Raw genomic sequence first — 25312 nt, 5'->3', positions numbered from 1 at the left:
CTGGAGTGCCAGTTTTAATGCCCTGGGGGCAGCCCTATCAGTCTGGATGGCCCCGGGGTGGGTGCCAAGCAGTTTTATTGTTCTCAAGATGGTGCCAGGCACCTTCTCTGCCCCTCAGTGGGCACAGGCAGGAGCTGGTAGATGCCCATGTGGCACCAATCACTTTTACTGCCCTGGAGCAGTGCCACTTTTAATGCCCTGAGGTGGTGCCAGTCAGTCGGTGTGCCCGGGGGGTGGCAGGGGCCGGTAGGTGTCCATGTGGTGCCAGTCAGTCGGTGTGCCCGGGGGGGGGCAGGGGCCGGTAGGTGCCCATGTGGTGCCAGTCAGTCGGTGTGCCCGGGGGGCGGCAGGGGCCGGTAGGTGTCCATGTGGTGCCAGTCAGTCGGTGTGCCCGGGGGGGGGCAGGGGCTGGTAGGTGTCCATGTGGTGCCAGTCAGTCGGTGTGCCCGGGGGGCGGCAGGGGCTGGTAGGTGTCCATGTGGTGCCAGTCAGTCGGTGTGCCCGGGGCGGGCAGGGGCTGGTAGGTGTCCATGTGGTGCCAGTCAGTCGGTGTGCCCGGGGGGTGGCAGGGGCTGGTAGGTGTCCATGTGGTGCCAGTCAGTCGGTGTGCCCGGGGGGGGGCAGGGGCTGGTAGGTGTCCATGTGGTGCCAGTCAGTCGGTGTGCCCGGGGGGGGCAGGGGCCGGTAGGTGTCCATGTGGTGCCAGTCAGTCGGTGTGCCCGGGGGGCGGCAGGGGCTGGTAGGTGTCCATGTGGTGCCGCACGCTGCGGGCGATCTGCTCCTCGCTCTTGCTCCTGCCGTAGTAGTCCAGGAGGTGCCCGTCGGGGCCCAGCAGGTAGAGGGCGATGCTGTGGTCCACCAGGTAGTCGCCGCTGGCATCGGGGGGCCCCGCCTGGGCATAGACGCGGTAGGCTCTGCCCACCTGGCGCACGGCCTCGGCGCTGCCGGTGAGCGCCAGCAGGCGCGGGTGGAAGTCGCGCAGGTAGCGGGCGAGCGCCTCCACCGTGTCCCGCTCGGGGTCCACCGTGATGAAGAGCGGCTGGATGGCACCGCGCCGGGCACCCTCCGCCTCCAGCAGCTCCACCACCCTGCCCAGCTTGTCCAGCTCCTCGGGGCACACGTCGGGGCAGTGGGTGAAGCCGAAGTAGAGCAGCACCCAGGTGCCCAGGAAGTCCTCCTTGCGGCGGGCCCTGCCCGTGTGGTCCACCAGCTGGAACCCGCCGCGGCCCAGCGCCAGCGCCCGCAGCTCCTCCTGCCGCCGCGCCCGCCGCCGCCGCCGCTTCTCCTCCTCCAGGTACCGCCACCCTGCCGCCGCCGCCGCCGCCGCCCCTGCCACCACGGCCACGCGGCCCCAGACGGGCATCCCCGCGCCCCTGCCCGCCGAGGGGGCGCGGAGGCGGCGGCAGGGGGGCACCGGCTGGCACCGGGCGGGGAGGAGGAGAGGGCGAAGGGGAGGCAGGCGGCGGGGCAGAGGCATGGTGGGGCTGTGGGGAGGGAGAAGGGGTGAGAGGGGCGCCGGGGGGCACGGGGCGCTTGTGCCAGGCTGCCAGGGCCAGGCTGCCGCTGCCACCTGACTCAGCACCCTCACCCCCGGTGCCCTTGGAGCCCCGGTCAGCGGACCGTCGGCTCTGCCCCTGCTGTCCGCTGCCCACTGGCCCCTCAGGGCAGGTCCCGGTGCCCCCTGCCGCTGCTGTCCCGGTGCCCTTAGACTACTCATGGCAGGTCCCGGTGCCCTTTAGCCCCTTATGGCAGGTCCCGGTGCCCCCTGCCGCTGCTGTCCCGGTGCCCTTAGACTACTCATGGCAGGTCCCGGTGCCCTTTAGCCCCTTATGGCAGGTCCCGGTGCCCCCTGCCCCTGCCGTCCGGTGCCCTTAGACTACTCATGGCAGGTCCCGGTGCCCCCCGCCCCTGCCGTCCGGTGCCCTTAGACTACTCATGGCAGGTCCCGGTGCCCCCGCCCCTGCCGTCCGGTGCCCTTAGACTACTCATGGCAGGTCCCGGTGCCCCCTGCCGCTGCTGTCCCGGTGCCCTTTTAGGCAGGTCTCTGCTGCTCTTTGCCCCCCCCATGGCAGGGCCCAGTGCCCTCTGCCCCCTGCCGCCGCTGTCCCGGTGCCGGACGCCCTTTGCCCCCTCCCCGTGCCCCATCCCGGAGCCTACCGGAGGAGCTCCGCTCCGCGCGGCGCCGGCAGCGGAAGTGACGCGCTCAGGGGGGGGCCGCGCGGCGCCGGCAGCGGAAGTGACGCGATCGGGGGGGGGGGGGGGGGGCCGCGCGGCGCCGCGCGCCCCGGCACACGCGCGCTGGGCGGGGCCCGGCAGAGCGCAGCGCCCCCCGGAAGTGACGCAGCTCCCCCCCTCCCGCCCCGCCCCGGAAGTGAGGCCTGGCGGCAGCAGGCGGCTCACAGCTCCAGGCGCCCCCCGGGCATGTCGGCCGCGGGCAGCAGGGTCTCGGTGGCGAACGGCGGCGGGCCCGGGGGAGGCTCCGGGGCCAGGCGGAGCGCCGCCTGCAGCGCCCTGCGCCCCTCCTCATCCAGGCCGCCGTCGTGGTGCACCCGCAGCCAGGCCTCGCCTGCGGGTAAAGGCCGCGGTGGAGTCGAAGCCTTCAGAGGCCTTCCCCCACCCATGACGACCATAGAGGCACAGAGCAGAGCGGGTGGCAGAGCCCTGCGAGCGCCCCCAGCCCTGCCCTGCCCAGAGCCCTGCGAGCGCCCCCAGCCCATGGCACTCAGTGCCCCAGCCAGGCTTGGCTGCAACACCTCCAGGCACAGCCACTCCACCACCTCCCTGGGCAGCCCATTCCAATGCCAATCACTCTCTCTGCCAACAACTTCCTCCTCACACCCAGCCTAGACCTGCCCTGGCACAGCTTCAGCCTCTGTCCCCTTCTTCTGTCCCTGGCTGCCTGGCAGCAGAGCCCAACCCCAGCTGGCTACAGCCTCCCTGCAGGCAGCTGCAGGCAGCAATGAGCTCTGCCCTGAGCCTCCTCTGCTGCAGGCTGCACACCCCCAGCTCCCTCAGCCTCTCCTCACAGGGCTCTGCTCCAGGCCCCTCCCCAGCCTTGCTGCCCTGCTCCAAACACCTTCCAGCACCTCAACATCTCTCTGCAATGGAGGAGCCCAGAACTGGACACAGCACTCCAGGGGTGGCCTGAGCAGTGCTGAGCACAGGGGCACAAGAACCTCCCTTGTCCTGCTGCCCACACTGCTCCTGAGCCAGCCCAGGATGCCATTGGCTCTGCTGCCCACCTGGGCACTGCTGCCTCAGCTTCAGCTCCTCTCCCCCAGCACCCCCAGGGCCCTCTCTGCCTGCCTGCTCTCAGCCACTCTGGCCCCAGCCCCAAGTGCTGCTTGGGGTTGTTGTGGCCAAAGTGCAGAACCTGCCCTGGGCCTTGTTCAGTCTCATCCCCTTGGCCTCTGCCCACCCATGCAGCCTGGCCAGGTCCCTCTGCAGGGCTCTGCTACCCTCCCACAGCTCCACCCTGCTCCTAGCTTGGTGCCAGCTGCACACTCACTGCTGCTGGACTCAATGCCCTGCTGCAGACCAGCAATAAAGACACTGACCAGGCCTGTGCCCAGCACTGACCCCTGGGGCACAGCACTGGTGCCAGCTGCCAGCTGGGTGTGGCACCATTCAGCACCACTCTCTGGGCCCAGCCCTGCAGCCAGTTCCTGACCCCTCAGGCTCCCTTTCCCTCACCTTCCTGCAGGTGCTGCCCTGCTGTCACCAGCAGCTCGGCTCCCACCCGGTGGTTTATGCTGTCCCCAGCCCGTTCCCGGCCAGCTCCCAGCCGGTGCAGGACTTGGGCAAGAGGCAGAGCCTCAATCTGCTGCACCCAACCTGGGAGAAAGGTGTGGGGGGGAAGGGGAGCCTGGTGTGGGTGTGCCACATCCACAGGGGATCAGGTGTGAGGAGCCTTAGGGATGGAGATGGAGGGGTGCAGAGTTTGGGGGTTGGGGGCTTTGAGAGTGGGGGTGTGGGACAGAGTGTGAGGGGTGCAGAGTTTGGGGGTCTGGGAGCTTGGGGAGTGTGTGTGTGGGAGATGAAGGGGTGCAGAGTTTGAGGGGTGAGCAGCTTTAGGCATGGAAATGGGGGGCAGGGAGCTCGAGGGGTATGGGATATTTGGGGGGGCTCCAGATCTGGGGGATTGGAGGCAGGGAGGTGGAGGTCAGGGAGCTTGGAGGGTGCAGAGCTTAGGGTCTGGGGGGGCTTGGGAGGCTTCAGGCACATGGGATGTGGGGCTGTGGGCTGTGGGGAAGGGCAGCCCCAGAGGGTGGCAGGTTCAGAGGGTGAGGTTTGGGGGTAGGGGGGATGGGGTCCCAGGAGGCAGCCCTGAGGAAGGTTTGGGGGATGCTATGGGACCCTCCTCCCCCGCCCCCATCCCATCCCTTTACCTCCTGCCAGTGCCTTCAGCTCCTCCTGGCTGCTGGCCCTGCCCAGGACCTGCCAGCGCTGGGCGGGGGTCCCGGTGCAGAGCAGCTTGGCGGTGTTGGGGGGCACCCCCTGCGCCCCCAGCATGGCCTCGAACGTGGCCAGCGCTGAGCCATCGTCCAGCGCCGCCCCCAGCAGCTGCTGCCCCTGCTCGGCCGCCTCGGCCAGGCCACACTGCCACAGCAGCAACCCCCCTGCGGGACACTGCCTGCTGCCGGGGCACGGCCACCACCCCTGCGCCCCCAGCGCCTCCCGCCTGCCCCGAGACCCCCCCAGCGCCTCTCTCTTGCCCCAGAATGCCCCCACCCCCCTTTTGCACCCTAACAATCCTCTCTGCACCCCAAAACACCCCCAACCCACCTCCAGCACCCCAAAATGCCCCCACCCCACTTCGCACTCTAACAACCCCCCCTGTACCCCAAAATGTGCAGGGCTGGGGGGGGAGCGGAAACAGGGACCCCAAGGCTGTGTGGAGGTCCCAGAGAAGGGCTATGGGGGCGCGGGGGGCACAGAGAGAGACCCCAGAGCCAAGAGGGGCTTGGGGCAGGGGAGGGGCACAGCAGAGAAGGGTCTTACGGCCATGGACGGGGGGTGCAGGGCTGGGGGACACCCAAGGAACCTGAGCGTTTTGGGGGGGTCTAGGGCTGAGGGGGGTGCTTGGGGAGGGGAAGGGGGAGCGTGGGGGGCGCAGGGTCCCTCCTCCCCGCAGCTGCGCGGCGCTGCCCCCTACCCAGCATGGTGACGAGGCGGCGCAGGTCGGGCGGGCCCCCCCCGCGCAGCGCCTCCAGCGCCTCCAGCACCTCCAGCGAGTGCCCCAGGCGGAGCCCCAGCGGCTGCCCCATCGGCGTCAGCACCGCCGCGCCCCGCAGCCCCAGCCGGGAGCTCACCCACACCTGCGGGCAGCGGCGGTGAGGGGCAGCACCGCCGGGACGCGGCCCCCCCGCCTGGGCAGAACGGGAACGGGAATGGGGGCAGCACCGCCGGGACGCGGCCCCCCCGCCTGGGCAGAACGGGAACGGGAATGGGGGCAGCACCGCCGGGATGCAGCGACCCCCGCCTGGGCAGAACGGGAACGGGAATGGGGGCGGCACCGCCGGGATGCAGCGACCCCCGCCTGGGCAGAACGGGAACGGGAATGGGGGCAGCACCGCCGGGACGCGGCCCCCCCGCCTGGGCAGAACGGGAACGGGAATGGGGGCAGCACCGCCGGGATGCAGCGACCCCCGCCTGGGCGGAACGGGAACGGGAATGGGGGCAGCACCGCCGGGATGCAGAGACCCCCGCCTGGGCAGAACGGGAACGGGAATGGGGGCAGCACCGCCGGGATGCAGCGACCCCCGCCTGGGCAGAACGGGAGTGAGGTGAAACGGGGACCGGGGTGGGAAGGGGACGGGGAAAGGATAGGAGTGGAATAGGGCCGGGAATGGGGGAAGGGGCGGAGGTGAAGTAGGGACAGGGGAAGGGGAAGGGGCAGGAGTGGAATAGGGACAGGAGGGAGAAAGGGACGGGGAAAGGACGCGGCGGGGCTGGGAACGGGACAAGGATGCGAATGTGGCGGGGATGGGGAGGGGACGGGATCAAGGGAAGGGAAGGGGCAGGGCGGAGATGGGGACAGGCAAGGGAAGGGAAGGAAGTGCAGGTGAAAGAGTAACCGAGGTAGGGGAGGGGTGCCCGGGGCTCACCAGGCTCCGTGCCAGCCGCCGGGCACTGTCCATGGTGGGGCACAGCGCCGCCCCCCCGTACTTGACATCCAGCACCAGCGCCGAGAGCCCCTCCGCCGCCTTCTTGCTGAGGATGGAGGCTGTGCCAGCGGTCACTGCCCTGTCCCCCTGCCCCCGGTGCCCTCCCCGGTGCCGCCCCCGGTGCCCCCGGTACCGGTGATGAGCGGCAGGCTGTCCACGGTGGCCGTCACGTCCCGCAGCGCGTACAGCACCCGGTCCGCCGGGCACAGCTCCTCGCTCTGCCCCACGATGCAGCACCCGACCCGCTCCAGGGCATCCCGCATCTGCCATGGCACCGGTGCCTGCTGCCAGCCCTGTCCCCTCTGCCATCCGCTGTCCCGCCCCGGGTCTCCTCTGCCAGTCCTGTCCCCTCTGCCATGCCCTGTCCCACCTCGGGTCCCCTCTGCCAGCCCTGTCCCCTCTGCCATCCTCTGTCCCCTCCTGTGCCCCATTCTGTCCCCTCTGCCATGCCCTGTCCCCTCCTGTGCCCCATTCTCTGTCCCCTCTGCCATCCCCTGTCCCCCTCCGTGTCCCCTTGTGCCCCCCCGCACCCACCAGTGTCCCCTATGCCCTCGGAGCCCAGGACACGGGCGGGGTGCCAGCGTGCCAGGGTGCCAGCGTGGGCGGGTGCCAGGGTGGCAGTGCCCACCCCTCACCTCCTCGGGGCTGAGGCTGACGCGGAACCCGGGGATGGCCTCCAGCTTGTCCAGCGTCCCCCCCGTGTGGCCCAGCCCGCGCCCGCTGATCATGGGCACCTGAGGGCACAGCAGGGGTGGGCACAGAGGGTGGCACAAAGCAGGGGGTGACACCCGTGCCCGGCCCGGGTCCCTCTCACCTTGCAGCCGCAGGCGGCCAGCGCCGGGGCCAGCACCAGGCTGACCTTGTCGCCAACGCCCCCCGTCGAGTGCTTGTCCACCAGGCGCCCGTGCCAGGCTTGGGGCCAGGCCAGTGCCCGGCCCGAGGCCGCCATCGCCCGCGTCAGTGCCAGAGTCTCACCCATGTCCATGCCCCGCAGCCTGATGGCCATCAGCATGGCACCTGGGGACACGGTTTGTGGTGGCACCGCCAGCTCCGATGGCTCCCTTCCTGCCACCGTGTCCCGCTCGGGGATCCTCTGTCGCGTCCCGGGGCTGGCAGTGCCACCCCGCCCCTGCCTGTCCCCGCTGTGCCAGCCTTTGCAGCGTGCCCATGCCAGGTCCTCCGCGGACCTGTGCCTCCCATGTGCCATTCTGTGCCATGTCCCCGGCTGAGTCGCCTGCCAGGTTCCTGTGCCACGTCCCCTGCTCGGGACCCTCTGCCACGTCCCACTGCCATCCTGCACACCACAGGTGCCCGCCCTGCCCTGGCTCTGTGTCCCCATTGTGCCAGCCTTCGCCGTGTCCCCGTGCCAGGCCCCCTGGTGATGTCCCCTCTACTTGAGTCTGTGCCATCCACGTCTCCCCTGTGCCATGGCCCTTTGCTGTGTCCCCCAGCCACGTTCCACTGCCACCACCCCCCTGTGCCCTCGGTGTGCCACTGAGCTGTGCCACCCACCCTTTTACCCTGTCACGGGGCTGTGCCACTCACCCCATGGCACCTCCCTGGGCTTTGTGTTGTGTCCCTTGCCTGTGCCACCCACCATGTGCTGTGTGCCTTGTTCATGCCACCCACCCTTTGACCTGTCCCTGGGCTATGGCACCCATCCTGTGCCATGTCCCTGGGCTGTGCCACCCACCCTTTTACCCTGTCACAGGGCTGTGCCACTCATCCCATGGCACCTCCCTGGGCTCTGTGTTGTGTGCCTTGCCTGTGCCTTCCACCCTGTGCTGTGTCCCTTGTCCATGCCAAGCAGCCTTTTACCCTGTCCCTGGGCTGTGCCACCCACCCATTCACCCTGTCACAGGGCTGTGCCACCCACTCCATGGCACTTCCTTGGTCTCTGTGCTGTGTCCCTGGGCTGTGCCACCCACCCTGTGCTGTGTCCCTTGTCCGTGCCAAGCAGCCTTTGTCCTGTCCCTGGGCTATGTCACCCACCCCGTGCCAGGTCCCAGGGCTGTGCCACCCACTCCATGGGCTCTGTGCTGTGTCCCTGGGCTGTGCCCCCCAGCCCGTGCCGTGTGCCTGAGCTGTGCCCCCGCAGCCGCTGGCACCCACCGATCTGTGCCTGCTGAGCGGTGCCCAGGGCGGCGGCGCTGACGAAGCTCTGGATCTCCGCCTCCTCCAGCCGCTGCCCATCTCGCTTCTTGCCGATCAGGGCTGGCAGCGAGCCCTGGGCAGCCATGGGCACCTCGCTCCTGACGACTGGCACCCCGACCCTGGCTGGCACCTTGATCCTGCCCAGCTGGCACCTCGATCTCAGCTTACTGCCTCCTCGATCCTAAGTGACGCCCTGGTCCTGCCCAGCTGGCACTGTGATCCCGACTGTACTCTGACCCTGCCCGGCTGGAACCTTGACCCTGCCTGATGGGCACCTCGAGCCTGCCTGCCCAGCACCCCGACCCTGCCTGACTGGCACCTTGATCCTGACTGACTGGCACCCCAAGCCTGCCCGACTGGCACCTCGATCCTGTCTGCCTGGCACCTCAATCCTGCCTGACTGGCACTCTAACCATTCCCACTGGTACCCTGATCCTGCCTGCCTGGCACCTCGGTCCTGCCTGACCAGCAGAGCCTGCCCAGCCTGGCTCGGTGCCCACGAGGCACTGCTCTGGACTCTGCCCCTGGGGCAGCGAGCAAAGGCCGGGCTGAGGAGAGGGCCTGGCACTTGGGTGGGTGCCAGAACTGGGCACCCATCGCCCACAGGGCACTCTCAGGGGGTGCCCAGGGCTCTGCATGGGGTCTGTGCTGGGCTGAGTGTCCCTACCTGTGGCACCTACAACACCCATGGCATGCATGAGACCCACAGCAGCCATGGCACACCTCGCAGCCATGGCACCTGCAGCTGCCGTGGCACCCACAGCTGCCAGAGGTCCCGTGGCACCCACACCACTTACAACAGCCATGCCACCCATGGTGCTCACGACAGCCGTGGTGCCAGCAGACCCATGGCACCCGCGGCAGGAGCAGATGCCAGCCGGGTGCTCGGGCACCAGAGCAGGTCCTGATTTGGGCATCGCATCCTCTCCGCCTGGCAGCCAGCGGTGGGGCAGAGCCATCCCTGCCCCTCCCATGCCAGCCTTGCCCAGCACCGCAGCAGGAGGCCAGGCCAGGCCCTGGGGCTGAAGGTGCCCGTTTATTGGCATGGGATGTGCTCACTCCTGTGCCACCTCAGTCGGGCACATCCACGATGAGAGGTGCCAGGTACGGCGAGTGCCGGATCCCGAAGGTCACCCCCTGCCGCCGGCTCTGTCGGGTGGGCACCAGGGGCACAGGTGAGAACCTGGGCTGGGGGCGTGCCAGCTGCTGCTGCCAGCCTCCTGCCCCACCTTACCTGCTCAGGGTTGTAGGTGCCAGGCCCGGGCTTGGCAGTGCTGTCACTAGGGAGGGTGTTCCGTGCCACCATGCTGAACTCCGGTGCCCGCCGCTTGTACACGTTGGTGGCCACCGTGTTGTAGCCACAGGGGCCTGGTGTCTGTGGGCACAGGGGGTGCTGATGGGCACCATGCCAACCTAGCACCCTGGACACCCAGCACCCCAGACCCACAGACCCTTGCCACCCTGACCACCCAGAGCAGCAGAGCCTTGGCACCCTGCCACCCTGGCCACCCTGCACCCCAGACCCTTGCCACCCTGGCACTTCCACTCAGTCACTTGGCACCTTGCCACCCTGGCCACCCAGCACCACAGAACCTTTGCAACCTGGCACCCTGCTATCCTGGCATCTCTGCCAGCCACCAACCCAGACCTCCAGAGCCTTGGCACCCTGGCACTCCACTCAAGCACATGGCATCCTGCCATGCCAGCCAGCCAGTGCCCTAGACCTACAGAACCTTGGCACCCTGGCACTCATAGCCTTGGCACCATGTCACCCTGGCCGCCCAGCACCTTGATGCCATAGGACTCAGCTAATTGGCACCTGGGCACATTGGCAGCCTGGTACTCAGGCACTTGGCACTCTGTTCACCCATCACACCAACCACTCACATGCCCTGGCGCCCTGGCACCCAGAACCTCAACACCTTGGCATGCCAGTACCATGGTTTCCTGAGTCGCCTGATGACCCTAACCCCTTGGCACCTTGGCACCAGAGCTGCTTGGCACCCAGAGCAGCGGGCACCCAGCAACCTGGGGCCCTTGGCACCCGATCCATGGCACCTTGGCACTCACCTTGCTCAGGTCCTGGTAGAAGGCACCAACGTTGCTGCGCCCAGGGATGGAGTAGTTGGGAGCTGAGCTCTTGCTCACCACGTGGGCACCCAGCATGGCAGGCAGCAGGTAGGCAGCGGGGCCTGGCGGGCACGGGGGGCACTCAGCTGGGCATGCTGGGCTCTGAAGGGGGTTCTGAGGGGGGTACTGAGGTGGGCATGGAGGGCACTGAGAGGGATACTGAGGTGGGTACTGAGAGGGGCATGGAGGGCACTGAGGGGAGTAATGTGGGGTATTGAGGTGGGCATGGGCGGCACTGAGGAGAGTAATGGGGGTTAATGGGGTGGGCATGGGGGGCACTAGGGGAAGTGCTGGAGGGTGTTGAGGTGGGCATGAGGGGCACTGAGGGGGAGCTGAGGTGGGTGCTGAGAGGGGCACAGGGGACACTGAAGTGGGCCACCAATGAGGTGGGCATGGGTGTAGTGGGGGGGCACTGGGGGGGTATTGAGGTGGGCATGGAGGGCATTGGGGTGGGTATGGGGAGCACTGAGAGGGATGCTGAGGTGGGTACTGAGGGAGGGATGAGGGGCACAAGGGGAAGTGCTAAAGGTGGGCATGAGGGGGAACCGAAGTGGGTACTGAGAGGGGGATGGGGCCACTGAGGTGGGCACCGAGGTGGGTGCTGAGAGGGGGCTGGGGAGGCAATGAGGTGGGCAGTGCGGGGGGGGAGGGGGTGTTGAGGTGGGCACGTGGGGCACTCAGGTGGGCACCGACTGGAGCGGTGGGGAAGGCAAAGTGGCAGCCCCGGCGGGAGGGCTCCTACCTGGCGTCTGCTGGGAGCTGCCCATCTTGGTGCGGGAGCGCAGGGCATAGGCGGGGGCCGAGGGGAATGCCACCCTGTCTGCCCTCTCCGGGCAGTAGCGCCCTGCGGGGGGCGGCAGCACGGTGGGCACCGAGCCTTGGCAAGACCACCCACACCCCCCCGCAGCGGGCAGGGGTCTCCTGCCCGCCCCCTGCCCACCCCTACCCCAACTCACCCGGGCCGGGCGTGTCAGCGGGCAGCAGGTCCCGCGGGCGGCTGTAGATGGAGAAGGCAGGGGTGCCAGGGGGGCCCTTGGCAGTGGTGCCAGGGGGCAGCAGGTAGGCAGGGCCCGGCGAACTGGGCAGCGTCTGCTGGCACCCGCGGATGCCGAAGCTGTAGGCGGGGGCACGGCAGCGGGAGGGGTCGTGGAGGCGGTAGCCTGGGGCAGAGGCAGCAGCCTGAGCGCCTTGGCACATGGCAGCGTGGCACCCTGGCACCCTGGCATCACCCTACTCTGGCACATGGCAGCGTGGCACGCTGGCACCCTATATCCTGGCACCTTGGCTTCAGGACACTGGCACCTTGGCATCATGCTACTCTAGCACATGGCACCCTGGCACCCAATGTCCTGACACCTTGGCATCATGACATCCAGCACCCTGGCACCTTGGCATCATGCTGCTCTGGCACATGGCAGCATGGCACCCTGGGAGCCAATCTCTTGGCATCCTGGCTTCACAACACCCTGGCAGCTTGGCACCATGGTAAGCTGGCACACAGTGCCCTGTCAGCTTGGCACCACGATGCTATGGCACGTGTTGTCACGCTAACTTGGCACCTGGGCATCATGGCACCCTGACATCATGGCACCTTGGCAGATGGCACATGGGTATCTTGCCATCACAGCACCCTGGCACTATGACACCCTGGCATCACCATTCCTCAGCCTGTGGCACCTTGGTACCATAGTAACCTGGCCCACAGCACGCTGGCACTGCGCTGCCCTAGCACCTGGCACCCTGGCACCCCCACATCCCGGTGCCCACCCTGCCATGCCCCCTCCCGCCGTGCCCACTCACCCACGTTGGTGGGCAGCCCGTACTTGGGCCCGGGGCTGCTGTAGAGGGCGGCGATGGGGCCGCGGGGGCGGTGCGGCCGCCAGGTGCCCACCCAGGGCTCTGCCATCGCCGGGCGTGGCCACCCCGCGGCGTTCCTGGCACGGGCAGTGGGGACTGGCTGGCAGCTGGGCACCGAGAGCACAGGCAGGCTGGGGAGCGAGGGTGGGCACCGGCTCCGTGCGTGCCCGCTGCATGGCCTCGGGGCCCCAGAGCTGGGCACCGGGGCCCCATGAATGCCCCCAGCACCCCTAAAGGGGCACTGGCACCCCACAGAGGCCCCCAGTGCCCCTTAGATGCACCCCTGGCCCTCACAGATGCCCCCAGTGCCCCAGAGATCCCCCCAGCACCCCACAGATGCCCTCAATGCCCCTTAGATGCACCCCAGCACCCCAGCGATGTCCTCAGTGCCCCTTAGATGCCCTCAGTGCCCCCTAGGTGGCCCCAGCGCCCCACAGATGCCCTCAATGCCCCTTAAATGGACCATAGCACCCAAGAGATGCCCTCAATGCCCCTTAAATGGACCCTAGCACCCCACAGATGCCCTCAGTGCCCCTTAGATGCACCCCAGCGCCCCACAGATGCCCTCAGTGCCCCTTAGATGCCCTCAGTGCCCCCTAGGTGGCCCCAGCGCCCCACAGATGCCCTCAATGCCCCTTAAATGGACCCTAGCACCCCACAGATGCCCTCAGTGCCCCTTAGATGCACCCCAGCGCCCCACAGATGCCCTCAGCGCCCCACAGATGCCCTCAGTGCCCCCTAGGTGGCCCCAGCGCCCCACAGATACCCTCAGTGCCCCTTAGATGGATCCCAGCGCCCCACAGACACCCTCAGTGCCCCACAGCCGGCCCCTGCCCCCCCCAGATGCCCGCAGCGCCCCAGGGATGCCCCCCAGTGCCCCCATGGATTGCCGCCCCCCTAAGCGGCTCCGCGGTGCCCGCGCGGTGCCCGCCGTGCCCTCGGGCGGCTGGGGGTGCCAGGAGCGCAGCCCTCACCCTGCTGTGCCAGGCGCCGGCCGGACGCTGCCTGCCCCCCGTCGCTATGGCAGCGCCACAACAAACGGGCCGGGGGGGGCGCGGACCCTGGGGGCCTTGGGCACACGGAGGAGGTTGGGGACGTTGGGGACGTGGGAGGGTGGAGGGGAGCGGGGGGGGTGTGGGGACAGGGGGCAGGGGACAGGGGACAGAGGGACCTGGGGATAGGGGACAGGGGGACATGGGGACAGAGGGACATGGGGACAGGGGGCAGGGGACAGGGGACAGAGGGACATGGGGACAGGGGGCAGGGGACAGGGGACAGAGGGACATGGAGACAAAGGGACATGGGGACAGGGGATAGAGGGACATGGGGACAGGGGACAGAGGGACATGGGGACAGGGGACAGAGGGACATGGGGACAGAGGGACACAGGATGGGGACAGGGGGACACAGGATGGGGACAGAGGGACAGAGGGACACAGGATGGGGACAGAGGGACACAGGATGGGGACAGAGGGACATGGGGACAGAGGGACAGAGGGACATGGGGACAGAGGGACATGGGGACAGGAGGACATGGGGACAGGGGACAGAGGGGCATGGGGACAGAGGGACAGAGGGACATGGGGACAGAGGGACATGGGGACATGGGGACAGAGGGACATGGGGATAGGGGACAGGGGGACATGGGGACAGAGGGACATGGGGACAGGGGACAGGGAGACATGGGGACAGGGGACAGAGGGACATGGGGACGGGACAGAGGGACATGGGGTTAGGGGACAGAGGGACATGGGGACAGAGGGACATGGGGATAGGGGACAGAGGGACATGGGGATAGGGGACAGGGGGACATGGGGACAGAGGGACATGGGGACAGGGACAGAGGGACATGGGGATAGGGGACAGGGGGACATGGGGACAGAGGGACATGGGGACATGGGGACATGGGGACGGGACAGAGGGATATGGGGACGGGGCAGAGGGATATGGGGACAGAGGGACATGGGGATAGGGGACAGAGGGACATGGGGACAGGGGACAGGGGGACATGGGGACAGAGGGACATGGGGACAGAGGGACATGGGGACATGGGGACAGGGGACAGGGGGACATGGGGACAGAGGGACATGGGGACATGGGGACAGGGGACAGGGGGACATGGGGACAGAGGGACATGGGGACATGGGGACAGGGGACAGGGGACAGGGGGACATGGGGACAGAGGGACATGGGGACAGGGACAGAGGGACATGGGGACAGGGGACAAGGGACAGGGAGAAAGGGACATGGGGCCAGGGGCCAGGTGTCAGGGGGACATGGGGATAGGGGCCAGGGGGACACAGAGGCAGGGGCCAGGGGGCAGGGGCCGGGGCAGAGGCAGGCAGGACAGAGGGACACGAGGGTCCCGCGGGTCCCGTCCCCTGTGGGTGCCCCCAGCCCAGCCCCCAGCTGGGGGTGTCGCTGTCCCTGTGCCCCCCCAGGTGTGTGAGCTGTGCCCAGTGCGGGCAGCGTGACAGAAGGCTGCGGAGACCAGGCTGGGCTGGCACCTTTACTGCGCTGCGGCACGGGGGGCACCGCGGGGGGCATCGGGGGGGGGGGGGCTGGGGGGCACTGGGGTTGCTTAGAAGTGCACTGGCTGGTTACTGGGGATGCTGGGGGGCACTGAGGGGGGCGCTGGGGGGGCACTGGCTGGTTACTGGGGATGCTGGGGGGCACTGGGGGCTACTGGGAGTGCTTGGGGGGGCACTGGGTGGTTACTCAGGTACTGGGGTGGGCACTGGGGGGGCGCTGGGGGATGCTGGGGAGAGCTGGGGATTGCTGGGGGGTTACTGGGGGGGGCTCAAGGGCTGCTGTTGGCTTACGGGGGAGGTACTGGGGAGGGGACTGGGGGGCACTGGGGGGGCACTAGGGAGGGACTGGGGAGTTACTGGGGGGGACTGGGGGATGCTGGAGGGGGTGGGGGGGCTGGCGGAGGTAGAAGGGGGCAGTGGGGGGGCAGTGGGGGGCAGTGGGGGCCGTGGGCAGGGGTCCCTAGGCAGTGGCCCTGCAGACGAAAGGCTTCCTGTCCCCGCAGCTGTCACTGTGCCACCGGCTGGGCTCTGCGGGAGAAAGGGACAGTCAGGGGCACCCCCCCGGGCACCACACGGGGCACCCAGCCCTGGCACCCCCTGGCTAGGTGGTGCCAGCCACTGGGGGCGCTGCTGGGCAGGGACACGATGGACTGGGGATGGTGGTGCCCAGGGATGGTGGTGCCCAGGGAGAGTGCTGGTCAAGGGCACTGGTGCCCAGGGATAGTGGTGCCCAGGGATGGTGGTGCCCAGGAATAGTGCTGGTCAAGGGCACTGGTGCCCAGGGATAGTGGTGCCCAGGGATGGTGGTGCCCAGGGATGGTGGTGGGCAAGGACTCTGGTGCCCAGGGATGGTGGTGGCCAGGGACGGTGGTGCCCAGGGATGGTGGTGCCCAGGGATAGTGGTGGCCAGGGTCAGTGGTGCCCAGGGATGGTGGTGCCGAGGGCCGGTGGTGGCCACCACAGATGGTGTTGCCCGGTGCCAGGAGTGGCCAGAGCAGGCGGTGCCCGCAGCCGCGGGGGGCAGGCGCCAGGGTGCCCATGGCGGGCGGGGCCAGTGCCAGCCGCTGCTCACCAGTGGTGCCCTGCAGCGCGGCGCAGCCTCTGCCACCGTGCCCCAGCTGCCAGGGGCCGAAGTCCAGCTGGGAGCCGTCTGACCACTGCCAGTGCTGGCTCTGGGGGGACAGCCACAGCTCTGCCCCCCCTGCCCCTGCCGCCCTTGCCCCTGCCCCCACTGCCTCTGCCACCCCTGCCTCTGCCACCCCCTGCCCCTGCCACCCCCTGCCCCTGCCGCCCCTGCCCCTGCCACCCCTTGCCCCTGCCCCCCCTGCCCCTGCCACCCCTGCCTCTGCCACCCCTGTCCTTGCCACCCCTGCCCCTGCCACCCCTGCCTCTGCCACCCCTGTCCCTGCCACCCCTGCCCCTGCCGCCCCTGCCCCTGCCGCCCCTGCCCCTGCCACCCCTGCCCCTGCCGCCCCTGTCCCTGCCACCCCTGCCCCTGCCGCCCCTGTCCCTGCCACCCCTGCCCCTGCCGCCCCTGCCCCTGCCACCCCTGCCCCTGCCACCCCTGCCTCTGCCACCCCTGTCCCTGCCACCCCTGCCCCTGCCGCCCCTGCCCCTGCCACCCCTGTCCCTGCCACCCCTGCCCCTGCCGCCCCTGTCCCTGCCACCCCTGCCCCTGCCGCCCCTGCCCCTGCCACCCCTGTCCCTGCCACCCCTGCCCCTGCCGCCCCTGTCCCTGCCACCCCTGCCCCTGCCGCCCCTGTCCCTGCCACCCCTGCCCCTGCCGCCCCTGCCCCTGCCACCCCTGCCCCTGCCGCCCCTGCCCCTGCCACCCCTGTCCCTGCCACCCCTGCCCCTGCCGCCCCTGTCCCTGCCACCCCTGCCCCTGCCACCCCTGTCCCTGCCACCCCTGCCCCTGCCGCCCCTGCCCCTGCCCCCCCTGCCTCTGCCCCCCCTGCCTCTGCCCCCCCTGCCCCTGCCACCCCTGCCCTTGCCACCCCTTGCCCCTCTTGGTGCTACCAGGAGGTCCCATGGGGTGGTGCTGGACCCACGGTCCCCAACCTCAGCCCATGGTCCCCAACCCCAACCTCTGGTCCCCAACCCCAAACCCTGGTCCCCAACCTCAGCCCATGGTCCCCAACCTCAGCCCATGGTCCCCAACCTCAGCCCATGGTCCCCAGCCCCAACCTCTGGTCCCCAGCCCCAAACCCTGGTCCCCAGCCTCAGCCCATGGTCCCCAACCTCAGCCCACGGTCCCCAACCTCAGCCCACGGTCCCCAGCCCCTCACCCTGCTCCCCGCCCCCGGTGCCAGCCCCCGCCCCTCATTCCCAGCCGTGAGCTCACCCCCAGGGGATGGTGGAGGCCGATCCAGACTCCTTCATCCAGCTCCTCCTCCTCCTCCTCCTCGGTGTCGAGCGCGGGGCGGGCGGGCCGCAGGGCAGCGACCACCTCCTGCTCCTGCTCGCTGTGCACCGACGCCAGGTGCCCGCCGAGGCGCTGGCAGAAGGCCTGAGGGGGTGGGGGCAGCTGGGTGGCCGTGGGGGTCCCCCGCCCCAGAGTTTGGTCCCCAAGCCCTGCTCCCCAAACCATGCTCCCCAGCCCCAAACTCTGCTCCCCAAACCCAAACTCTGCTCCCCAGCCCCAAACTCTGCTCCCCAAACCCAAACTCTGCTCCCCAAACCCAAACCCTGCTCCCCAGCCCCAAACTCTGCTCCCCAAACTCAAACTCTGCTCCCCAGCCCCAAACTCTGCTCCCCAAACCATGCTCCCAAGCCCCAAACTCTGCTCCCCAACCCCAAACTCTGCTCCCCAGCCCCAAACTCTGCTCCCCAAACCCAAACCCTGCTCCCCAGCCCCAAACTCTGCTCCCCAAACTCAAACTCTGCTCCCCAGCCCCAAACTCTGCTCCCCAAACCATGCTCCCAAGCCCCAAACTCTGCTCCCCAACCCCAAACTCTGCTCCCAGCCCCAAACTCTGCTCCCCAAACCCAAACCCTGCTCCCCAGCCCCAAACTCTGCTCCCCAAACTCAAACTCTGCTCCCCAGCCCCAAACTCTGCTCCCCAAACCATGCTCCCCAGCCCCAAACTCTGCTCCCCAAACTCAAACTCTGCTCCCCAAACTCAAACTCTGCTCCCCAGCCCCAAACTCTGCTCCCCAAACTCAAACTCTGCTCCCCAAACTCAAACTCTGCTCCCCAGCCCCAAACTCTGCTCCCCAAACCATGCTCCCAAGCCCCAAACTCTGCTCCCCAACCCCAAACTCTGCTCCCCAACCCCAAACTCTGCTCCCCAGCCCCAAACTCTGCTCCCCAAACCATGCTCCCAAGCCCCAAACTCTGCTCCCCAACCCCAAACTCTGCTCCCCAGCCCCAAACTCTGCTCCCCAAACTCAAACTCTGCTCCCCAAACCATGCTCCCCAGCCCCAAACTCTGCTCCCCAACCCCAAACTCTGCTCCCCAAACCATGCTCCCCAGCCCCAAACTCTGCTCCCCAACCCCAAACTCTGCTCCCCAAACCATGCTCCCCAGCCCCAAACTCTGCTCCCCAACCCCAAACTCTACTCCCCAAACTCAAACTCTGCTCCCCAGCCCCAAACTCTGCTCCCCAAACTCAAACTCTACTCCCCAAACTCAAACTCTGCTCCCCAAACTCAAACTCTGCTCCCCAGCCCCAAACTCTGCTCCCCAAACTCAAACTCTGCTCCCCAAACTCAAACTCTGCTCCCAAAACCCAAACTCTGCTCCCCAGCCCCAAACTCTGCTCCCCAAACCCAAACTCTGCTCCCCAGCCCCAAACTCTGCTCCCCAAACCATGCTCCCCAGCCCCAAACTCTGCTCCCCAGCCCCAAACTCTGCTCCCCAACCCCAAACTCTGCTCCCCAACCCCAAACTCTGCTCCCCAGCCCCAAACTCTGCTCCCCAAACCATGCTCCCAAGCCCCAAACTCTGCTCCCCAAACCATGCTCCCCAGCCCCAAACTCTGCTCCCCAAACCATGCTCCCCAGCCCCAAACTCTGCTCCCCAGCCCCAAACTCTGCTCCCCAACCCCAAACTCTGCTCCCCAAACCCAAACTCTGCTCCCCAGCCCCAAACTCTGCTCCCCAAACCATACTCCCCAAACCCAAACTCTGCTCCCCAAACCCAAACTCTGCTCCCCAACCCCAAACTCTGCTCCTCAGCCCCAAACTCTGCTCCCCAAACTCAAACTCTGCTCCCCAGCCCCAAACTCTGCTCCCCAACCCCAAACTCTGCTCCCCAAACCCAAACTCTGCTCCCCAACCCCAAACTCTGCTCCCCAGCCCCAAACTTTGCTCCCCAGCCCCAAACTCTGCTCCCCAGCCCCAAATCTTGCTACCCAGCCCCAAACCCTGGCCCCAACTCATGGTCCTCAATCCCAAACCCTGGTCCCTAGCCCCAAACTCTGCTCCCCAGTCCCTAACCCTGATCCCCTGCCCCAAATTTTGGTTCCCAGCCCGAGGATGGCCAAGGCCATGGTGCCCACCCCACAGCCCTGGTGCCCAAGCCCAGGATGGCCAAGGCCATGGTGCCCACCCCACAGCCCTGGTGCCCAAGCCCAGGATGGCCAAGGCCATGGTGCCCACCCCACAGCCCTGGTGCCCAAGCCCAGGATGGCCAAGGCCATGGTGCCCACCCCACAGCCCTGGTGCCCAAGCCCAGGATGGCCAAGGCCATGGTGCCCACCCCACAGCCCTGGTGCCCAAGCCCAACCTCTGTCTCCGCTCCTCAGCCTCATTCCCCTGGCCCTGACCCAACCTCTGGTCTCAGACCCCAGCCCTTGGCTGCCATCACGATGCCACCTGCCCCTCTCTGGTCCCACACGAGGCCACCACGGTGCCACCTGGTCCCATTCTGGAGCCACAGGCTCCAGAACTGCCTGGTAGAACAAGGTGGCACCAAACCCTGCCGTGCCAGCCAGCAAAGCCCAACACTGCCCAGCCATGGCACAGGCGAGGTGCCCCATGGTGGGGCCATGCCCAGTGCCACCTTGTGCCCTCCCAGCCCCTCACCTCTGCCCTCCTCCAGCTCAGCTCCTGGGAGAAGAACCTGTAGCACCCATCCCCAAAGGGCACCCAGCCCCGGGCACAGGTGGGCACCTCTTGTCCTGGGGGAGGGCAAAAAAGAGGGGGTCAGGGAGTAGAGGACACCCAAGGGGCACCCCAAGGCCCCTCCCCAGCCCCACACTCACCACGCAGGGAGGAGGCCAGCAGCAGGCATCCCAGTGGCACCAGCAGCAGTGGCATGCAGGCTGTCATTGTCACCTCGCCTGGGGGGCATAGGGAGGGTGGCAACCCCAAACTGGCAGCACGGGTGGGCACACTCCCAGACGGGAGAGTGCAGGGCCTTGGGGTGCAGGGATTTGGGGTGCCAGGGTGCAGGGGGCACAGGGTTCATGGCACAAGGGCACAGGGCATGGGATGTGGGGTGAGTGGCACAGGAGGCAAGGGGCAGTGGGTAGGGGAACAGGGGCACAGGGCACAGGATGTGGGGTGGAGGGCACAGGGTGCACAGGGTGCAGGATGTAGGGTGCCAGTGAGCAGGGATGCAGGGCACGGGGAGCATGGCACACGGGCATAGGGTGCAAGAAGCATGGCTCACGGGCAGAGGGTGCAGGGCACAGGGACTTGGGGGCTGCCATGGGCACAGGCTGGCACAGGAGACTCCCCCAGACCCAGAGCTCAGCCTCCTCTGCTGCAGGGACTCACCTGCGTGCTGGGCACGGCGTGGGCACGGTGTGGGTGCTGGCTGGACCCTCAGGGTGCCAGGCCATAGCCCCCAGGGGATTTTATCCCCAGGCAGGGGCGGGGAGGTGGCAGTGCCACCCAAGGTGCCACCCATGGCCCACGTAATCAGGTCCTACGCACGGGCACATCGACGCAGGCTGGTGCCTGGCATCACTGCACCCTTTGATGTGGCACCTACCTGGCACTGGCACCACACACCAAGGGTGCCAGGGTGCCAGCTGTCAGTGCTGGGCAGTGGCTGCCTCCCATGCCCAGTCACATGGCACCAATGCCAAGTATGTCTTTTGTCCCAGGTTGGCACTTGGGTGCTGGCATTGCCCCAGCCTGCAGAACACCCGGGGAAGGGAGCTGGCATAGGGGTGGGCATGGAGGGGAAGAACCACATAGCCCCCAGGATGGGGGGCAGGGAATGCCCATCACTGTGCCAGGGTGGTTGGCAGGAGATGCCCAGCCTTGTGCCAGGCTGGAGGGCAGAGGATGCCCAGTTTAGTGTGAGGACACAGGGCAGGCAGTGCCCAGATCTGTGCCAGGACAATGGCAGAGAGTGCCTACCTTAGTGCCAGTGCAGAGGGCAGAGGATGCCCAGATTCATGCCAGAACAGTGCCCAGCTCTGTGCCAGAATGGAGGGCAGCAAATGTCCAGTTGCATGCCAGGATGGAGAGACAAAGATGCCCAGTTCTGTGCCAGGTCAGAGGGCATGGAATACCCAGAACTGTGCCCTTACAGTGGGTAGGGAATGCCCAGGTCTTGCCAGGGTGGAGTGCAGGGGATCCTGAGCTCCATGCCAGGATGAGGGGCAGAGAGTGCCCAGCTCTGTGCCAGGTGATGCCTTGGTCTGTGCCATGCTGGAGGGCAGAGAGTGTCCAGGTCTGTGCCAGGACCGAGGGCAGGCAGTGCCCAGCTCCATGCCAGGCACTGTCCAGCTCTGTGCCAGGACAGAGGGCAGAGAATCCCAGCCCCATGCCAGGAGCTGCTCAGTCCCATCCTAGGGCAGAAGATGCCCACTTCACTCTGAGGGCAGAGGGCAGGCAATGCCCAGCTCTGTGCCAGGACAGGGCCAGGGGAGGTGCCACGGGCAGAAGGGCACTGGCCGGGGGTCCCCCCCACTCAGCCATCCCTGGCACAGGGCCGCTGGCAGCGATGCCAGCCCTGCCTGCCCCCGCAGCCCTGCGCCCGTCACGCCCCGAGATCAAACCGGGCACAGCAGGCACCAATCCTGCCCGGGCTGTGCCAGCCGGGAAAGCCCTGGCAGAGTGGGCAGGCACAGAGCTGCCTGGGGGCTCAGCACCCAAACAGTGGGGCTCAGCACCCAGCCATGGGGCTCAGCACCCAAACAGTGGGGATCAGCACCCATCTGTGGGGCTCAGCACCCAAACAGTGGGGATCAGCACCCAGCCGTGGGGCTCAGCACCCAGCCGTGGGGCTCAGCACCCATCTGTGGGGCTCAGCACCCAGCCGTGGGGCTCAGCACCCAGCCGTGGGGCTCAGCACCCAGCCATGGGGCTCAGCACCCAAACAGTGGGGATCAGCACCCATCTGTGGGGCTCAGCACCCAGCCGTGGGGCTCAGCACCCATCTGTGGGGCTCAGCACCCAGCCGTGGGGCTCAGCACCCAGCCATGGGGCTCAGCACCCAGCCATGGGGCTCAGCACCCAAACAGTGGGGATCAGCACCCATCTGTGGGGCTCAGCACCCAGCCGTGGGGCTCAGCACCCAGCCGTGGGGCTCAGCACCCAAACAATGGGACTCAGCACCCAGCCGTGGGGCTCAGCACCCATCTGTGGGGCTCAGCACCCAAACAGTGGGGATCAGCACCCATCTGTGGGGCTCAGCACCCAAACAGTGGGGATCAGCACCCAGCCGTGGGGCTCAGCACCCAGCCGTGGGGCTCAGCACCCAGCCATGGGGCTCAGCACCCAAACAGTGGGGATCAGCACCCATCTGTGGGGCTCAGCACCCAGCCGTGGGGCTCAGCACCCATCTGTGGGGCTCAGCACCCAGCCGTGGGGCTCAGCACCCAGCCATGGGGCTCAGCACCCAGCCATGGGGCTCAGCACCCAAACAGTGGGGATCAGCACCCATCTGTGGGGCTCAGCACCCAGCCGTGGGGCTCAGCACCCAGCCGTGGGGCTCAGCACCCAAACAATGGGACTCAGCACCCAGCCGTGGGGCTCAGCACCCATCTGTGGGGCTCAGCACCCAAACAGTGGGGATCAGCACCCATCTGTGGGGCTCAGCACCCAGCCGTGGGGCTCAGCACCCACCCGTGGGGCTCAGCACCCAAACAATGGGACTCAGCACCCAGCCGTGGGGCTCAGCACCCATCTGTGGGGCTCAGCACCCAAACAGTGGGGATCAGCACCCATCTGTGGGGCTCAGCACCCAGCCGTGGGGCTCAGCACCCAGTCATGGGGCTCAGCACCCAAACAGTGGGGATCAGCACCCAGCCGTGGGGCTCAGCACCCAGCCATGGGGCTCAGCACCCAAACAGCAGGGATCAGCACCCAGCCGTGGGGCTCAGCACCCATCTTTGGGGCTCAGCACCCATCTGTGGGGCTCAGCACCCATCTTTGGGGCTCAGCACCGATCCATGGGACTCAGCACCCACCTGTGGGGCTCAGCACTCTCTCAGGATGCTCAGCACCGATCCGTGGGACTCAGCACCCATCTTTGGGGCTCAGCACCCAGCAGCCAGGGAGGGAGGCTGCAGCAGTGGCCCTGGCACAGCCCATGCCCTGTCACCCATCATCGCCCTGCCAGTGCCAGCGCTGACGCAGGGCTGATGCTGTGGGTGGGGGCAGCAGGCACAGCCTGGCACAGCTCCAGGGAGGAGTCCTGGCACGGGTTGGGCTGGAGACAGCTCCAAGCTGGGATCCAAGATCACATTGGGTGATTCTGTGCTCCACAACCTCCCTGGGCAACCTGTGCCAGGGGTCACCCCTCTCACTTCCTCCTAACGTCCAGTGCCAGTCTCCCCTCTGCCACTTCAAACCCAGCACACGGCCATGGGGCTCAGCACCCATCCTTGGGGCTCAGCACCCATCTGTGTCATCCAGGCTGCACAGCCCCAACTCTCTCAGCCTGTGCTCACAGCAGAGCTGCTGCAGCCCTCTCAGCATCTTGGTGGCCTCCTCTGCACTGCCTCCAACACTTCCATGTGCTGCTTGTGCTGGGGGCTCCAGAACTGCCCCCAGGACTGCAGGTGGGGTGTGAGGAGAGCAGAGCCAAGGGGCAGAGTCCCCTCCCTTGCCCTGTGCCCACACTGCTCTTGCTGCACCCAGCACAGGGTTGTGTCTGGGCTGCACTCACACTGCAGGCTCCTGTGGAGCTTTGCATCAGCCCAGACCCCCAGGGCCTGTTCCTCAGGGCTGCTCTCATCCATTCCCCACCCAGCCTGCAGCTGTGCCTGGGACTGCACCCACCCAGCTGCAGGACCTTGCACCTGGCCTTGTTGGCTGTCCTGAGGACAGCAAGGAAGCTTCCAGCACTGCTCTGGGCACCCTGGCACAGGCTCTCAGTGATCTTCCACCACCACTCAGCCTGAAGCCACCAGGGCTGAGGCTGGGCTCTGCTGAACCCCAGGGCTGGGCTGTGCTGAACCCCAGGGCTGGGGCTGGGCTGTGCTGACCTCCAGGAGCTGAGGCTGGGCTGTGCTGAACCCCAGGGCTGGGCTCTGCTGAACCCCAGGAGCTGGGGCTGGGCTGTGCTGAACCCCAGGAGCTGAGGCTGGGCTGTGCTGAACCCCAGGAGCTGAGGCTGGGCTGTGCTGAACCCCAGGGCTGGGCTGTGCTGAACCCCAGGAGCTGAGGCTGGGCTGTGCTGAACCCCAGGAGCTGGGGCTGGGCTCTGCTGAACCCCAGGGCTGGGCTGTGCTGTGCTGAACCCCAGGGCTGTGCTGTGCTGAACCCCAGGGCTGGGCTGTGCTGAACCCCAGGGCTGGGCTGTGCTGTGCTGAACCCCAGGGCTGGGCTGTGCTGAACCCCAGGGCTGGGCTCTGCTGAACCCCAGGGCTGTGCTGTGCTGTGCTGAACCCCAGGGCTGGGCTGTGCTGTGCTGAACCCCAGGGCTGGGCTCTGCTGAACCCCAGGGCTGGGCTCTGCTGAACCCCAGGGCTGGGCTGTGCTGTGCTGAACCCCAGGGCTGGGCTGTGCTGAACCCCAGGGCTGTGCTGTGCTGTGCTGAACCCCAGGGCTGTGCTGTGCTGAACCCCAGGGCTGTGCTGTGCTGAACCCCAGGGCTGGGCTGTGCTGTGCTGGACCCCAGGGCTGTGCTGTGCTGAACCCCAGGGCTGGGGCTGTGCTGTGCTGAACCCCAGGGCTGGGGCTGTGCTGTGCTGAACCCCAGGGCTGGGCTGTGCTGTGCTGAACCCCAGGGCTGGGCTGTGCTGGACCCCAGGGCTGGGCTGTGCTGTGCTGGACCCCAGGGCTGGGCTGTGCTGAACCCCAGGGCTGGGCTGTGCTGTGCTGAACCCCAGGGCTGGGCTGTGCTGTGCTGAAGCCCAGGGCTGTGCTGTGCTGAACCCCAGGGCTGGGCTGTGCTGTGCTGAACCCCAGGGCTGTGCTGTGCTGAACCCCAGGGCTGGGCTGTGCTGTGCTGGACCCCAGGGCTGGGGCTGTGCTGTGCTGAACCCCAGGGCTGTGCTGTGCTGAACCCCAGGGCTGGGCTGTGCTGAACCCCAGGGCTGGGCTGTGCTGTGCTGAACCCCAGG

The 25312-nt window shown here is 67.8% G+C and overlaps 4 protein-coding genes across 4 annotated transcripts; all 4 read right to left on the bottom strand.

Moving 5' to 3' along the window:
- Nucleotides 1-58: 58 nt before the first annotated feature.
- LOC135175012 (protein SCO2 homolog, mitochondrial) lies at nucleotides 59-2207 on the bottom strand. The gene is made up of 2 exons (XM_064142808.1): nucleotides 2158-2207; nucleotides 59-1484 (listed from the first exon to the last, which is right to left on the bottom strand). The coding sequence occupies exon 2, from the start codon at nucleotides 1475-1477 to the stop codon at nucleotides 707-709; it is 771 nt and encodes a 256-aa protein (XP_063998878.1). The 5' UTR covers nucleotides 1478-1484; nucleotides 2158-2207; the 3' UTR covers nucleotides 59-706.
- Nucleotides 2208-2364: 157 nt separating this feature from the next.
- On the bottom strand, nucleotides 2365-8447 carry TYMP (thymidine phosphorylase). The gene is made up of 9 exons (XM_064142937.1): nucleotides 8280-8447; nucleotides 6982-7184; nucleotides 6803-6901; nucleotides 6301-6430; nucleotides 6108-6226; nucleotides 5156-5318; nucleotides 4389-4619; nucleotides 3694-3834; nucleotides 2365-2566 (listed from the first exon to the last, which is right to left on the bottom strand). The coding sequence occupies exons 1-9, from the start codon at nucleotides 8404-8406 to the stop codon at nucleotides 2397-2399; spliced, it is 1383 nt and encodes a 460-aa protein (XP_063999007.1). The 5' UTR covers nucleotides 8407-8447; the 3' UTR covers nucleotides 2365-2396.
- Nucleotides 8448-9347: 900 nt separating this feature from the next.
- Nucleotides 9348-13315, bottom strand: CIMAP1B (ciliary microtubule associated protein 1B). The gene is made up of 7 exons (XM_064142936.1): nucleotides 13283-13315; nucleotides 12252-12439; nucleotides 11408-11611; nucleotides 11194-11295; nucleotides 10392-10513; nucleotides 9556-9696; nucleotides 9348-9470 (listed from the first exon to the last, which is right to left on the bottom strand). Exons 2-7 carry the CDS (start codon nucleotides 12355-12357, stop codon nucleotides 9393-9395), a joined length of 753 nt encoding a protein of 250 aa, XP_063999006.1. The 5' UTR covers nucleotides 12358-12439; nucleotides 13283-13315; the 3' UTR covers nucleotides 9348-9392.
- Nucleotides 13316-15299: 1984 nt separating this feature from the next.
- On the bottom strand, nucleotides 15300-20697 carry LOC135174327 (struthiocalcin-2-like). The gene is made up of 6 exons (XM_064141595.1): nucleotides 20565-20697; nucleotides 20048-20125; nucleotides 19869-19963; nucleotides 17184-17348; nucleotides 15912-16011; nucleotides 15300-15367 (listed from the first exon to the last, which is right to left on the bottom strand). The coding sequence occupies exons 1-6, from the start codon at nucleotides 20695-20697 to the stop codon at nucleotides 15300-15302; spliced, it is 639 nt and encodes a 212-aa protein (XP_063997665.1).
- Nucleotides 20698-25312: the final 4615 nt, after the last annotated feature.

The sequence above is a fragment of the Pogoniulus pusillus genome, chromosome 4 (genome assembly GCF_015220805.1).
Source record: "Pogoniulus pusillus isolate bPogPus1 chromosome 4, bPogPus1.pri, whole genome shotgun sequence".
NCBI classification, from domain to species: Eukaryota; Metazoa; Chordata; class Aves; order Piciformes; family Lybiidae; genus Pogoniulus; species Pogoniulus pusillus.
This window is presented reverse-complemented; position numbering and strand designations above follow the sequence as displayed.